The sequence below is a fragment of the Fusarium phalaenopsidis genome, assembly GCF_050370095.1.
Source record: "Fusarium phalaenopsidis strain FUZ10S chromosome Unknown contig_32288, whole genome shotgun sequence".
NCBI classification, from domain to species: domain Eukaryota; kingdom Fungi; phylum Ascomycota; class Sordariomycetes; order Hypocreales; family Nectriaceae; genus Fusarium; species Fusarium phalaenopsidis.
In genome coordinates, this window is record NW_028145412.1 from 484723 (window position 1) to 498873 (window position 14151).

Consider the following 14151-nt stretch of genomic DNA (forward strand, 5'->3'; position numbering starts at 1 on the left):
AGACGGCAACCCCCTTTCGACCGCTCAAGGCAATTCGGCCCTCACTGGCTTGCAGTGGAGCTCCACAGGTAAGCTTGGTAGTAGGTGCTTTTCATCATCATCGAATGACATGAATGATTGCTGTGAAGAGTTCTTGGATGACATTGCCTCCAACTTGGTTGCTCGTTTCAATATGAAGAAGAAAAGACCAGTCCCCAGGGTAAAAAGGGCGATTGCGGTACCGATCCCTACGCCAAGGCCAACCGGTAAATCTAGGCTGCTGTTGTCTTCAGGGGGTTCGGGAACAGGGGCGTCGGTAGTGGAGGTGCATGGAGTGAGTGATGTTGTATCGACGGGGGAGAAGACTTCGTAACTGATGGTCGTGATGGCGATGGCAATTGATGGTTGTGTTTCGAGAGGGATGCTCGCAATGATACGGACGGGCTCCATGTTAAAGACTTCATCTTGTTTGCAGTCGCAGCCTTTGGAACCGAAGCAGCAAAACTGGCCCTTTCCACAAGGCTTGACGCCGTTCCCGCTGACTGCAGTCATCTTAGCACCCAAGAGATGACATATGAAACAAATGCCTACCGTTGAAGCATTGTGTTGGACAAGATGGATCATCCCAATCCTCGACCAAGCATCCGTTGATAAAGTAGGGAGTAGCAGCGTACTTGTCACTCGTCACGCAGAGACCGTTGCTGGCGCAGGAGTCTCCTCTTGAACAGCATGATTTGAACTGGCCGGTGGGATCGCAGGGGACTAGATCGACGTTTTCGTTGTTGCTGCTGTCGAGACAGGTCAACATTGTGCCTTCTCGATATGAGGCAGATGTCGATAGGATGACTGTGGGAGGGGTAGCATGGGGTGAAGGCAGATATGAAAGGCTCGCAATGAATGTCAAGAAGGAGAGTTTTTGGCGGCTCTGGCGGCAAAGGCGAGAGCGAAAGGGTGTATATACCAACACTGGGCTCTTCGGAGAAGCAATGCAAAGCGGCTGCAAGTCAAACATGCATCTGTGCTGCATGTATGTCCCGAAAAGTCGGAGCGGTAATGGGCTCTTTCTATTGGGTTGGAGGTGGACATTTGCAGCAAACGCGCCTGTTTTGAGCTGAACCAACGAATATTAACCCTCAGCTAAATAAAGCATTGAGAGACATTAATATCTGAAACAGTTAAGCGCTCAGCTGTGCATGTTGTCCGACTTGTGTGTACAGAACTGTAATCAGGCTGGCGGTTCTTCCTGCATCCCAATTATATGTACTCAGCCATTGGCTGTCTCGGTTCAGGAAAAACAACAGCAGCTGAACTGAAATACAGGTTTCTCGGCTAAACTGACTTCTTAGTGGCAACTTGATCTGACGTGGCAGGATACGGCTCGGGAATTGAAATAGATGCGTAGCCAAGTTTTGCAGGCCATGAGGTGAATGACGGCAGGGCATCTCTAACTCTCAAAGTGAATATGTTGTATTTTTATTATCAAACCTGGATACAGATACGCCAAAATCCTTGTACCAGGCTGCCGTTCCCCCTTAACCCGGGTATCTACCATGTTGTGCGACCTTGATTTCATGCTGCTGTGGGAACTGTGGCATTGACTGCTTCTTTATCATAAATCACAAAGTTTGGCCTGAATTGATTCATATTGCAGATACAAATGGTCACTTGTCAATTCAATTCAAGGCTTCATCCAGCCACAAAAGACTCAGCCTGGAAGACGCTTTCCTGATGATTCAAAGAACTAGGAATAGATGCTGCGTTACTCTATCATCATGCAAGTCTATGTCTATGTAATGTTATCCTCAAGTGGGTATACTGCGCTGCCAACTTCTTGCACTGGCCAATGCGTCTCTTGGACCATCCCAGACTGGGCACCAAGACTCTTTTGACCCCTCCTCGGCCCGTATCCTCGAGCTCTCAACCATTTTCATAATGAACTCGGCATCCTGATCATCGCTGTCCTTGTGATTTCGTGATAGCCATCCCTCCCTCTGACCGTCCCCAAAGCTGAGCCTGTGATCCAGGGGTCGACAGTGTAGAGAATCTGCGCTCACGCCTCCCGCTGATCTCATGCGTACGGGTTGCCCAGTAAGCATGGCCAGTTCAACGTCGAAATCTATCATTCGGTCGGAATTGCGGTTTTTTATGCAGGCCCTGGAAGGGCGCTGGAGTGACGGGTCTGTTGATGAGCTGACCCAGCGGAAATGTCTCTTGATTGACGAGATTGCGTTTCTCTGACGTGGCCACTTGGGGTTTTGCTTCTGGCGACGGCGTTTGCGGATATTGTGTTCGATTAGAAGGTTGAGTGAAGGGAGACAAGCGCAGACGAAACCAATGGTGATTTCAAGGGCCCTGGCAATACTTAGTCCCGATAACTTATCAAGAGCATGGGGACATACGTCAAGATATCAATTGGAGTATAGTCGACCGTTATATCATCCGAATTGAGAAACTGGACCGCCTTGGATGTCCGATACATTGTCAACGCAGTAGCGACTCCTCCAGCTCCCAGAAGTAGGACAATCTTGATCTTTTTCCGCAAAGGCATGCGTAGCTTCCAGGTCAACGGTATCGGAACGATCAAGATGATCAAGTCGGTGACGATCGACAGAGACAAGCTCGAGAAGAAGATCTTGCGCTGGTTGAGGCAATGGGCATTATTGACCGAAGGATCCCAGTATGTGCGAATCGGGAAGCAGGTGAATATTCGTAGGAACTCTATGGGGACGTAGCCCAGGAGTAGACACCATATGAATATCCTTATGCCTTTGGAGACTCTTCGTTCGACCGCAAAGACGCGTGCCATGAGGAGGAGGATGGTGGCTTTTGTGAAGAAGGCGGCGGGACAGTAGACGACTGTGCTTGCGTAGAACCACTGGCAATGTCAGTTAAGCCTCAATTGAAGCCATTGAACTCACCTTGAGCCAATTGTAGTACTCTGGTCTGCGAATCTCCCATGCGTGGTATCCTGCTCCGTATCGTGCCACTGTCTGTGTTAGCAGTTGACGGTAATTGAGAGGAAGGACGTACTCATAAAGACGGTGAAACAATATAACACCACCAAGATCTATCAAGATCAGTAATGAAATGACTTCTGGCCAAGGAACGTACGAATGCAATACTGCAGGTCCCTACAATTGTCAGCTACATCAATATCGTGACGACAGCACTTACAGTCCTCTGTCAGGATCTTGTGGGTAATGGTACGCTTGACAAACACCCTAATAGCGTAGAACACAACAACAAAGGAGATGCAGATGGAGGCCATGACCACATTGAGCGTCCAGAATACATCTTCGGGGTGGTCAAAGTCAGGCACGACACCTGGAGGCGCATTTCGATTCGAGTCGGGGCCTGTTGCATTGAACATGGCTTCAACCGCACGGCAAAGACGGTGATGGTCTCGGGGAGGGTATTATCGACATGGCAATCGACTGTCTAGAGATTGTCCATTGCGGTTGCGAAAGATGAAAGAATCTGCCGGTGGCGGGATCGTCGATGTGCGGTCCAGCAGCTTATCAGAGAAGCCGTCCAGCCGAAGACAAGCTTCCACTAGCAGGCCCCGGATCACCCATGTACCCCGTGGGCTTGGATCTGGGGACATCTACAAGCCACCGATCCGCCGTTCATCGACTCTGCGGCTAACGGCTGGCGTCGAACTCTGCTGAGCTCTCGGGCGGCGTCTAGAACTCAAACCTACGCCTTTAACGGGCTGAGGAGCCAGATGATCCGACGCTTTGCCAGCTCACATCGACGGGGATTTGTTCCGCTGCAGCAACCCCTCACGTGCTTTGATGGTGGCGTTCTGTAGGGATCGAGGCGCTGGCCGGTTATTGTCTGGCGGTGACATTTGACCCCTCACGGCGTGTCCGGACGGGCACTAGAACGGCAGTGATCCTCATGTGGAAGTGATCGGTTGAGAGATGTTCCGAGGTGATTTCATGGAATTGCTTGGGGATGTTGAGCATGGATTATTTCTAGAAGCTTTGGAAACGTGAGTTGACGTTGTTCTGTGGTGTACTGGAAGCATGGCTTTGAATGGGTGCCAATTGATGTCTCAGTGCTCTCTATCTGTGTGTAGGTGGCTTATCTTGACAAGAAACGACGTCTGATCACCTGGAATTCTTTACCCGGTCGGCCCCTGACTGTTCTGACTCTCTCCTCCATTTGCTGCCATATCTGAACTGTATACCCAAGCTCAGTAACCCTACAACCTGCACAGCAACACACACTGTGAACGCTGGTCCAACTCCAATGCCATTGATCATTGGCATGACGAAACTTGTGCCACCTGCGGCGAAAAGGCACCTTGCAAGGTTGAGACTTGCACTCGCGGCGGCGCTGCGGTCGTGGAAGACATCGACGAGGTAGGTCATGACCACGGACTGTGTTGAGACAGCCGTCCAGCCTGTGATGAAGGTAGAAATAATTGGGACAGCGATGTGGACTTTGTGAGGGTAGTGAATGGTCCAGCCGAAGAGTATGATGGATAAACATTGGAGGAGGGAGAAGAGAGGCACGAGGCGAAGACGTGCTTTTTCGAGAGGAAACTCGGATCGATTGGCCTCGAGGTCGGTAACTGAAGAGTCATGTTGGGCTTTTACTCGACGATAATCGGTATCGAGGATCTTTCCAGTGATCAGAGTCCCAATGATGGAGCCTACTCCGTTGGCAATAAAGGTCAAGCCAACTTCAGTCTCTCCAAGGCCGTATTTCGTCTCGAATAGAGTGGACATGGCGGTGATGCTCATCTGCCAGACGGCATAGTAGATGGCGAGGAAGAGAATGATGGGGGCTGCGTGCTTGCTGATGAGGATCCGGATAGGGCCAGTGATGTCGATGTGCTTTCTTGGTGTTGGTTCTTGGGGCACCTGATCCCATTGAACCTTTGTCGTTCTCTGATAGATAGCCAGGGGGAACTTGGCCATTGGGTTTGAAGTCGTTTGACTGCCATTGCCAATGATTGCTCTCAGTGTCTCGGGGAGCAAAAGTGCCAAAAAGACCAAAAAGACACCACTATAAATGGCCAGGAACCAAAAGATGGACCTCCAACCAAGGGACCCGGCCAGTAATCCGCCGATAACAGGACCGACGGCAACTGGCATAAGTAATCCGGCTTGGAAGATGCCCATGAGGCCTCCTCGCTCAGAACGTGTGGTTATGTCTCCAATTACCCCAGATCCAATGGCGATGGTGCTGGCGCTGCCTGTGCTCTGGAGGCATCGTAGAACAAGCAAGGTTGCATAGTTCTTTGCCTCTGCCAGTCCAATGCAAGCACCCAAGAAGACGATGAAAGTAAAGCAGTATGCGACTCGACGTCCTTTGACATCCGAGATTGGACCCCAGAAGCTGGGCGCGATGCCTTGGAAGATGAGGTACGAGGTGACGGTGAGGTTGACGAGTTCTATCGAGGTATCGAGATCATGTGCGATGGTAGGGAGGGCCGGGAAGTAGATGTTGGAGGCGAATCCAGAGACTGTATGGTTAGTAGATGGACGGATGGTAGTTTAGGAACGTACATGTTGCAGCGACAGAAACGATCAGAACGATCAACGCTTTCTGCCGTTTGTCAAAGATGCTATAAGGTTGCTCGGTAGTCCCCGGGCTGGGTGAGTTCTGTGCATTTGAATCGGTAGCCATGATGTATTTTGTCGTGTTTGTCTGAACTGTTTGTGATCAAGAGATGTTCTGTTTATATACGAGATTGATTCAAGTTCGAACTCGGAGTTGAGACCATGCCATCGGAGCTGAGACCCTGCAGCCGGAGTTGAGCTCTCAGCTCCGGTGCCACCTGAACGCCGGACGGGGCATTTATGATTGATCTACCACTAAAGAATGGACTTATCATGACATCATGGCTTTGAATATTAAGTACCATGCGTGCAACTAGTCACTGCATAGAGCATCGTCCCAAACTCGTCGACACCTTCTAACCAGCGATCCACCCTGTCTCGTCTTTCCGCCAAACTCTCTGAGTTTTCCGAAAGAGGCCACAATTCATCAATCCGGAAGTTCCCTTCTGCCCATTCGGCTAGATGAGTATTGTATGCTGCTTCCCAACCATGCCTGTGTGATTGCCACAAAACCTTGCTTGAGGGTGCTGGTAATCCTCGTAGTTCACTGCCTAGATAGGTTGGAAGCCCATCCTGAGCTGAGAGAACGTTATCCAAAAAGTACATCGTGTACAGTGTTCTTCGTTTTGCCTCTGCTACGACCCAGGCCTCCCATCTCGGTCGGATACCGTCTTGCTCAGCCACGCAGACAAGGCCTCGTTGGGAGCTTGTGCATGCGATTTCTTGGAGATTGATGATGGCTTGTCGTAGAAAGGGAGCAGGCCCTTGACTGGGAGTGAGATGGAAGTACAAGACCAGTGCATAGATCAAGTATGCTTGAAATGTGGCAAGGAGATTAATGCCGTCATATGTTCCGTGTTGCTCGTAGAGGCTGGTCATTTCCCGCTGCAGGATATCGGTGGCAGTCCCCTCGCTCCCAGGGAGAGAGTTTTCGCAGACTCTCACCAGGCTGAGGCAAGTTGAAAGAGGACGAGTGACTGCTGCTGGCGTGATCTGCGAGAAGTGGATGAAGGGAGGAATTCCACGACCTCGCACCACAACGGATGCGTATGATTTGAGGATTCTGTAGACAAAGCCCATTACACTGGGAGAATAGTCTTTCAAGGTCTGCCCGGGGAACGGCACATAGGTGTTGAGCCAGCGGTTCTTGATGTCATCACTGTTGATGGGGCACACAAGCTCCAGTCTTGAGAAGTCGAGATCTGGTTGTCTGGGAGGATTTGTTTCGATAGCGTTGAGTGATAGGGCGTGTGCAGCTGAGCTGCCAGGGGTGTTGCCAGTGATGGATTCTATCGAATGGACTGTTGAACTTGGCGTATCTGTCCTGGCAGTTGGTTGTAGACTCTCCAAGGGAACCTCCGAAAGTGAATAGGTTGTATCATTCCCATCGAAAAGACTCGTGTCTCGACTTTCTGAGTTGGATGCCCTTGATTGGGCATAGTGGCAATCCAGACCTCGCATGGCACACCGGCCACAGGTGTCAGGTCTGCGGTCACATTTTGCCTTGGCGGCTGAACATGCTTGGCAGGCTTTTTGGCGAGAAGTCGAGTATCTTGAAGATTTCGTTGGAGACATTTGTGGAAAGGATCAAGGTTCTTGTATGGGGAGCTGTGGATGAAGGAAAGTTTCTTGGTTCAACTTGCTATAAGACCTTGTTCGGTTTGCTGTTATTCCGATCCGTTGCAGCCTGGATACTGGCTGAGCTTGAATTGTTCGAATTTGATAGATGACCTTTTCTATTTCTATTCCAGTTGTGGCTGAAGAATGGTGAAGGATGAAGTTAGAAACCACACTGTTGTCTTCTAGAACACTCTATGAGTACAAGTCAATCCTCTAAAGCCATCTATCCCACCAAAATTCCACGTTTCGGGCCATTCATCTTGATAATCCAGTCCTTAGAAGTACTTTTGCGTCTGGGCAAAGTGCATGCCGGCAGCAAAGTGAAACAGCTTTGCAGCAACCACAGTTCGTTCCTGTTTCGAGTACTCAACCAGACGATCGTAAAGCTCAGACAGAGGCACGACCACACGTTGAATATGCTCTCCATCGTCTAATCGCTGCTCTGGTTCCTCTTCGTTCTCGTTGAGTTGAACTTCGACCATGACCAGCTGCATGTTGGCGTTGCTCATTCCGGGATCCGCGGATTGAACAGGGCTGACGCTAAGAACCTTGCAGTTGTAGCCTGTCTCTTCCTTGAACTCGCGCACCGCAGCTTGCTCGGGTGTCTCCTCGGCGTCGATGAGACCGGCTGGCCATTCAATGGTGTATGCATCCAGAGGAGGGCGGTACTGGATGACGAGCATGGTGGAGGCGGGCTTTGAGGGATGCAGGAGAATGTTTCCCATTGCGACAGCGTCCACGCCAGCTTTGCCTCTGGTCTTTCTCGTGGCTACCTCCCAGGTTCGGGCTTTGCCGACTTGGTCGACATATTCGATCTTCTTGAGGGTTATCCACTTGGCCTCATCGACTGGGAGGTCCGAGGTTTTGGTGATGACGGGCTCTTGGGTCTTGCGAGACATGACTGAAGTGGAGTTGCTTGAGAAATGGCTCAAAGGATGTGATTGCGAATGGCGTTCCGTGTGACGATCCTCGAGATTCGGATGATTGCCGCCAGCTGAACTTGATGGAACACTTGTGTGTGCTTTGATTGAGATGTCGGGCTGTGGTTGTGATGGGGGAAGGGCGAAGTGTTGGCGAGTGATTTGAGTCACTGACGATGCAATGCGGGCACCTGCATGAGAACATGATTGGCTGTTGAAATGGCACGATAAGGCCATGTGCGACGCACTCGCAAACACTGTGATCGATTAGCTTCCTCGAGGGATGTAGTTATTTTGCCAACTCTTTTATTGCTACGCGCCTCGTATCCTGAGACGAAACTCAATAAAATACTAAATGAATATCCCATAAAGGTTTACTAGATTATCTATCTAATGCCGCCTTTAACTGTTCAAGCACCTCATCAATTACTGACTGGATGCTGCCACTGTTGCCACCCAACCCAAGCCTGGAAGATGGAAACGACCAATGCCAGCGCCCCTAGAAGTATTGCAATAGCTACACCTCCTAGAGTCGCCATCATCACATACCTCGCTCCGCTTTTGCGTTCAAGCCACTTCTCGAGAACTCCCCGGGGTGTTGGGTTGTCCAGCTCTTCATAAAGTTCCACCAGCCTTGACTCAAGATAGTGATACGCCGATGCTCCCTCTCCCTCAAGCAGATAGCTTGATGGCTCAAATCTTAGGCAGTCGGGGTCCAGGTTGTGTTTTGAAACCAATGAGCTCAAGAGAATTCTCGCATCCGCCGTTGAAGGGAAAATAGTCTTTTGGATCGAGTTGAGAACCTCTATAGCTAGTTGTCGGGGAACATGACCCCTGGAGTGGTTAATAGGATGTATTAGTAAGCCTTGACCTGGAAATGCAAACTCACTCCTTGGTTTTTTTACTAGCAATGAGGCTCTCTTTGAGAAAAGCTGTTTGATGATACAACTCGACTGTGCCGTCTTGCTTATTCAACTTGAGGTGGTTCCTTAGTTCGTCTGTAGGCACAAAACGAAGCCGGGCCACTTTCATCAATCTCCGCGCAGTGACTAGTTCGTTGATACGACGAGATGTTGCATCTCGGTTGTCGCTGGGATCGAGACCAATGACCGGAAATGCGGTAGACAAGAACTGCGTCCATGTCATATCGTCCCGCCAAGGTATAGGTTGCAGGCCGGCCTCTAATGCGTCGACTGAGCGGTTGTCCAAACAGCATGTCACTGTGGCCATGACCCTCAAGGCGAGGTTGAAAGCTCTGTCTTGATCATCGGGCGTAGGGGCTTGGCCGCCGCGATTTTCAAAGTGGGTAGACGTTAGGTCTGATCGCTTCGTATCCGGGTAATCCTTGAGAACCTGTATGATGGCGAATAGTTCGTTGTGACTTGATAAAGCCGGAGGGGTTCCTGCAACCATATCGGGAACGTAGGCAGCCGTGATGTGCTTGTAGTAGTCGAAGAAGGGCTTCATCCGAGTCCAGCGTATTCCCGGACAAGGCTGCGACGAGCATTGTGATTGACCAGGTTTCAGGTGACAGGGCTCACAGAGCTTCCAATTCCACAAGGCCTTGACGAGACCTACAAGATCCTCCTCGGAGACATCTCGAAGGGGATAAGGTGAGGGAATGTCGAACATTGCTCCCGCTTGCTAACCTAGCAGGTTAGTTTGCTACGGGAAGATGAAGTTTAGAACTGGTCAGCGTGAAGAGGGAACGAGGGGCCGCGGCCGGGGGTTGCCTCCCTGGTAGGCACAGCCACTGGCAAGTTACAACCAACAGCGAATATGCCTTGGCGACGCCTCGGCGGCTAAGTGTATGCTGAAACTCCCCGCCCTGCAGGTGAGATCGCCAGAGCATGGAGATTTTGGTTCTTGCATAGTTCCAACTCTCCGTCTTCAATCACTTCCTTCCAGTCATGCAGGATGCGCAACAAGAGTTTCCGCTAGAGGAAAGTACGGCAGATTGTGCCATGGCCCAGCCCGACACCGACTCTGGCTATGGAGGCTCGAGTAACGCGAGCAACCAGACACATGATGACCACCTCGACCCCGAAGCCAGCTCCACGGCGTCTAGCAGTTGCTCTCGCCCTCAGCCGCCGTCCGACACCGGCACGATTCAGGCGCAACCACAGCCAATCCGGATACGACCGATTAAGAAAAAAATCGATATAGCCACGGCGAGACGGGCCAACGATGTCATCGAGCAGATGAGCCTACTGTTGCAAGAGCACATGGTGAAGTCCAAACGCTACAAATACCTGTCGAGGCCCAAGCGTAACCCACCCCCCATGTCAATACGACCCATCGTGCTTGGGACAACAGAAGAGGATGCCAAGACTTGCCTGGTCATCTTCTGTACTGATAGCCACGGAGTTCATGAGAAAATCAAAGACTTCCTGCGCAAATCTTTTGTCAAGGAACTGTATCAGCCTCGAGACAGTACGGAGCATTCTTTTGATGTCCACGTCGTCGGCGCACCGCCAAGTGAACAGGCTGGCGTCGCAGTCGGTATACCCATAAACAACCCCCGACCCGAGACATCTACGTGCACTCTCTGTGGGACATCTATCTACTTTGTCCAGGAGAAAAGCGAGCAGAAGCAGTTTGCGACAATGGGGGGCATCCTGCGGCTAGAGTTTCCAGATGGCACCAACGACTTGTATGGCCTAACTGCCGAGCACGGCGCCATAGACCCAAGGGATCCCAATGACAGCGATACCTCCATGTCAGATGGAGGTAGCGACTATGGCGATTCTTCATCAAGACCTGCTTCGCCCACCATCATGGTCCAAATTGACTTTGACCTGGGGCCGTGCTTGGATGTTCCCACACGAGATGATCAGGAAATGCACTCGGAAGTCGATGATCTCGAGCCTGTGATGGCACGCGTGGAGCTATCGGCTTTGGAAAACACCCAAAATGGTGCATTTCGCGACTGGGCATTATTCCCCCTACCAACCAGAGACCTGAAGCCAAAACCAAACATGCTCCAGCTCCAAGGGCAACCACCCAAGGCACTGAAAATGCCAGATGGGCTGACCGAAATTTCAGAGAGCCGGACAGTTCAAATTATCACGGGTTCTGGATTGAAGAGGGCAACCTTGGCACCCTGCCTTAGCCGTGTTCTCCTCAAACCGGGCACTGCATTTGTATGGGCTCTCACGGTAGAGTTGCAAACAAATTCCGGTATGAACATGAAAACAGTCGAGCCTTGTACAGCGGTAACTAACTGCCGCCACAGACATTCGCCGAGGCGATTCGGGGTCTTGGGTTGTTGATCCGTTGACACTTGAAGTATACGGCCACCTGGTGGCTACTGATGTCCTGATGGGTGCTTATGTTATCCCTTTGGTCGATATCATCGATGATATCAGAAGCCGCTTCTATGAAGTATCTGTTCAGTTTCCATCCGACCATCTGCTACACCCGAAGGATGAGGCCATGAGACGGTCCTTAGCTCGAGATTTTGTGGCGCGCTGGGAGGACACCCACCATCCTATCCCCCCTGTCTATGATCGGAATTTATACGGCAGTAACTCTGTGACTGGGGCCAGCACGATTGATGGCACCGAGCCACCGGCCTCGGTATTCTCGCAACCAATTTCCACTACCACTGCAGCCTCCAGCTCCATGGACTGGGGGGGAGATGGTTTCAAGCTCAGAGCTTCAGAGACTATTGCTGGATGGACAGGGTTCAAATCGGCCAGTATGGGAAGCTTGGCCCCGAGAGTCTCTCGGCCCGCTCCTTGGAAAGCCTCCAGTATGCGAAAAATGGCAAGGCTCTATACCTACACTACACTTTCCCTAGCCGAGATTATGCAGGTAATCTACAGTGACCAGGACCCAGATCTCGTGCCCGGGTAAGCTCTATGTTCGAACTTCCTTTGCCTGAAATAACTAATCAAATCTTGTTTCTTAGAATCGAATCGGCAAATAAAAAGATCCATACCTTGCTCGATAAGCAGCCCAGATGGATTCACCCGCGCAATGAAGAAGATATGGGGATTCGCTTACGAGAGCTGGCCAAGTCACCCTTTCGCCAGAAACAGAAGCGTCACAAATCAAACTCTGATGTCAAAAGTGCCTCTGCGCGCAACGTATCTGGACAGGAGACGATTGAGGTCTTATCGACCGACCAGGGAACCGAACATGGCCCCCCTTTCGAACACTCGCAGAGATCAACAGCATGTCCTCCGAAGTCCTCAATCATGCGCATCCTCTCAGATTACTCGTCAGATTATGTCAACGATGTCGAGATGTTGATGAGTCGTTACAGCTTGGAGGAAACTTTGGACGCAGAGGCAGACTCCTCCGATGAGACGCGGCCGCCAATTGGCGTCTCGACCCGCGACAACTTGCTCCATGATGCCAATGCACCTGCTGCTGGGCGCTCTAAGACGATAGTCTCAGGGGATTTCCTCCACCTCGATGAGGTGCTAGTCGGTCATGAACCGTGTGGCCAAGAACTGAACCGGCATGACCATCGATTGTGCCTCTGCCGTGTGGGGGATGAGGTGGGCATTGATGACTGGGTTACGGCATCAGGTCCAACGCCAAAGGCGAGCCATCCATTAGGTTTGTCGAGGATGCCCATCTCCGACTTTTCACTTGCCGACTCTTTCGGAAACACAATGTTGCACCTCATGGCTGCACGAGATGCCAAGAAACTGCGCCTCATACGAGCGGTGGCCGTGGTACCAGACTCGATCTTGATGGCGGCTAACACGGCGAATCAGACTTTCCTCCATGTTTTGGGAACCTCTTGGTTCGAAGATGTAACCTCCCAGGGCGCTTTGCTTCCAAGACTCTTGTTCGAGCTGAGCTATCGCAATTTTGATATTTGTGCCCGGGATATTTACGGACGCAATTTCTTCCATATCTTCCAGGCTAATCTGCCGGATAGATCCGCGATGGAAGGTATTCTTACAACTGTCGGCCGGGGCAATTTTGCTTGTCGCGATGCGTTCGGGATGATCCCCACGGGGTTACAGGACCATCCAATACCGTTGCTTGAACAGGAAACTGAACAATCATCCAGCAACAGTCCATTGACGACTAATGCACGACTATTATCGGGAGTGCGTGCTGCAATCTCAAACCCTTTACTGGAAGACTCATCTGGCCGGAACGGGTTGCATTTCCTTGCAGATGCAGTTCTTTCAGAGGACATGCTTCAGGACAACCCTGGGGCCTCGGTTGGAGAAGATGGCCGCAGCGACCGACGTCCTCAAACCGACAGCTCGTTCCAGATGCTTTCCCAGCGCAAGAGTGTGATGGAAGAACTGCTTGTGGCGGGCGTAAACCCTAACCACTATAACGGAGATGGGAACACGGTACTCATGACTTTTGCAGCACGTCTTCCAGAGGACGATGATTATAGGCTACCATGCCAGATCATCGCCACATTAGTGAAAGCAGGCGCTCACATCAACGCGCGAAACCGCATGGGGGAGACGGCGCTTCACATCGCGGTGCGGACTGGCCACAAACTCGTCACTAGAGCGCTTGTGGAAGCTGGGGCCAACGTGTATGCACGGGACGGGGAAGGACGCAGCGTTCTCGATGTTGCTGATATCACGGCTCTCCATTCCAAAGATGTCAAGGACTATGCCCACGCTGAAGCTGCTCGTGCGTGGCTTTCGGGCCTCCAAGCACGTGCTGTACAGAACCCTACAGTAAAGCAAGAATGGGGGATGGGAGGAAGTTGGGAATCATGAGATGCAAGAACGGAGAACTTTCTTTTATCGGTATGCAACTGCCCTGGCTTAGATTCGACTTTGACTAACTTGGATATTTAATGCGTAGATTTATAGGGGTGGGCAATTCATTAGGAAATCAGACTGATTTTTAGAATGGAATTATACTGAAGCATAGATGAATGGATGAATCTTGAAGTATTTCAAACATGCCTTAACCGAAAGATGCGTATCATCCTGGATCATGATGCATGCTTACATGGAGAAGATATTAGTAGAGGGACACATTGATCGCAGATAATGCAATGCAAGGGAGGAGGCCTATTGGCACAGTCCTTTAAGCTGCACACTGCATGGGAAGATTTTAAA

At 51.0% G+C, this 14151-nt stretch overlaps 4 protein-coding genes across 4 annotated transcripts; 1 reads left to right on the plus strand and 3 right to left on the minus strand.

The window, feature by feature from the left end:
- Nucleotides 1-2341: 2341 nt before the first annotated feature.
- LRP88_03713 (uncharacterized protein) lies at nucleotides 2342-3349 on the minus strand (the record flags this gene model as incomplete). Its single annotated transcript, XM_083240323.1, has 4 exons — nucleotides 2342-2854; nucleotides 2917-2965; nucleotides 3091-3100; nucleotides 3154-3349. 4 exons carry the CDS (start codon nucleotides 3347-3349, stop codon nucleotides 2342-2344), a joined length of 768 nt encoding a protein of 255 aa, XP_083103613.1.
- Nucleotides 3350-4091: 742 nt separating this feature from the next.
- Nucleotides 4092-7127, minus strand: LRP88_03714 (major facilitator superfamily domain-containing protein; the record flags this gene model as incomplete). Its single annotated transcript, XM_083240324.1, has 5 exons — nucleotides 4092-5455; nucleotides 5506-5538; nucleotides 5647-5667; nucleotides 5855-6808; nucleotides 6950-7127. The coding sequence occupies 5 exons, from the start codon at nucleotides 7125-7127 to the stop codon at nucleotides 4092-4094; spliced, it is 2550 nt and encodes an 849-aa protein (XP_083103614.1).
- Nucleotides 7128-7447: 320 nt separating this feature from the next.
- Nucleotides 7448-8071, minus strand: LRP88_03715 (uncharacterized protein; the record flags this gene model as incomplete). Its single annotated transcript, XM_083240325.1, has 1 exon — nucleotides 7448-8071. The coding sequence occupies one exon, from the start codon at nucleotides 8069-8071 to the stop codon at nucleotides 7448-7450; it is 624 nt and encodes a 207-aa protein (XP_083103615.1).
- A 1931-nt stretch (nucleotides 8072-10002) lies between these two features.
- Nucleotides 10003-13803, plus strand: LRP88_03716 (ankyrin repeat domain-containing protein; the record flags this gene model as incomplete). The annotated part of the gene is made up of 4 exons (XM_083240326.1): nucleotides 10003-11272; nucleotides 11328-11946; nucleotides 12006-12661; nucleotides 13235-13803. The coding sequence occupies 4 exons, from the start codon at nucleotides 10003-10005 to the stop codon at nucleotides 13801-13803; spliced, it is 3114 nt and encodes a 1037-aa protein (XP_083103616.1).
- Nucleotides 13804-14151: the final 348 nt, after the last annotated feature.